At 54.3% G+C, this 978-nt stretch overlaps 1 protein-coding gene across 1 annotated transcript in view; it reads left to right on the top strand.

The window, feature by feature from the left end:
- Positions 1-773, top strand: part of LOC125488013 (smoothelin-like protein 1) — a 3,825-nt gene extending 3,052 nt beyond the window's left edge. The window contains exon 4 of the mRNA XM_048620756.1: positions 450-773. Coding sequence (XP_048476713.1) covers positions 450-591 — 142 coding nt within the window. The 3' untranslated portion in view covers positions 592-773. The remainder of the gene's footprint in view (positions 1-449) is intronic.
- The last annotated feature ends 205 nt before the right edge of the window (positions 774-978 follow it).

Consider the following 978-nt stretch of genomic DNA (forward strand, 5'->3'; position numbering starts at 1 on the left):
ACAGGGGGAGAGAACCTGGGAGTGATGGGGAGAGGGACAGAGAGAGACAGACGGGGGGAGAGAACCTGGGAATGATGGTGAGAGTGAGAGAGAGAGAGACAGGGGGAGAGAACCTGGGAGTGATGGGGAGAGGGACAGAGAGAGACAGACGGGGGGAGAGAACCTGGGAATGATGGTGAGAGTGAGAGAGAGAGAGACAGGGGGAGAGAACCTGGGAGTGATGGGGAGAGGGACAGAGAGAGACAGACGGGGGGAGAGAACCTGGGAATGATGGTGAGAGTGAGAGAGAGAGAGACAGGGGGAGAGAACCTGGGAGTGATGGGGAGAGGGACAGAGAGAGAGAGAGAGAGAACCTGGGAGTGATGGGGAGAGGGACAGAGAGAGCAGCAGAGACAGAGACATTGAGGGGTCCTTATTGAATTCCTGCCAATGACTGACCCCCTTGACAGGACCCTGGTGGACTGTGCCCAGCTGTTGGAGGTAGATGACCTGTTGTGCACAGAGTCTCCAGACTGGAAATGTATCTACACATACCTGCAGGAACTCTACCGCTGCCTGGTACAGAAAGGACTCATCAAAACCTCACCCTAACATCTCTCCCCACTCCCCCAGCACATGGTGAGAATCTTCACATCATTCACCCAATCCCACCCAGAATTCACCGCAGCAAATTATCGCCTTCCTGGCCCGAGTTTATTCAGCAGACCAGCCCTTCTCTACAGGTAAATGACCCCTTTTCAAACACGCAGCAGGGAGCCTGTTTAAGCAGGGAGTCTCTCTCTCCCTCTCTCTCTCTCTGGCAGGGACCCTGTTTAAACAGGATCTCTCTCTGTCTGCGTCAGGGACCCTGTTTAAAGAGGGAGTCTCTCTCTCTCTGTCAGGGACCCTGTTTAAAGAGGGAGTCTCTCTCTCTCTCTCTCTCTGTCAGGGACCCTGTTTAAAGAGGGAGTCTCTCTCTCTCTCTCTCTCTCTCTCTGT

The sequence above is a fragment of the Rhincodon typus genome, chromosome 48 (assembly GCF_021869965.1).
Source record: "Rhincodon typus isolate 14 chromosome 48, sRhiTyp1.1, whole genome shotgun sequence".
Lineage (NCBI taxonomy): Eukaryota > Metazoa > Chordata > Chondrichthyes > Orectolobiformes > Rhincodontidae > Rhincodon > Rhincodon typus.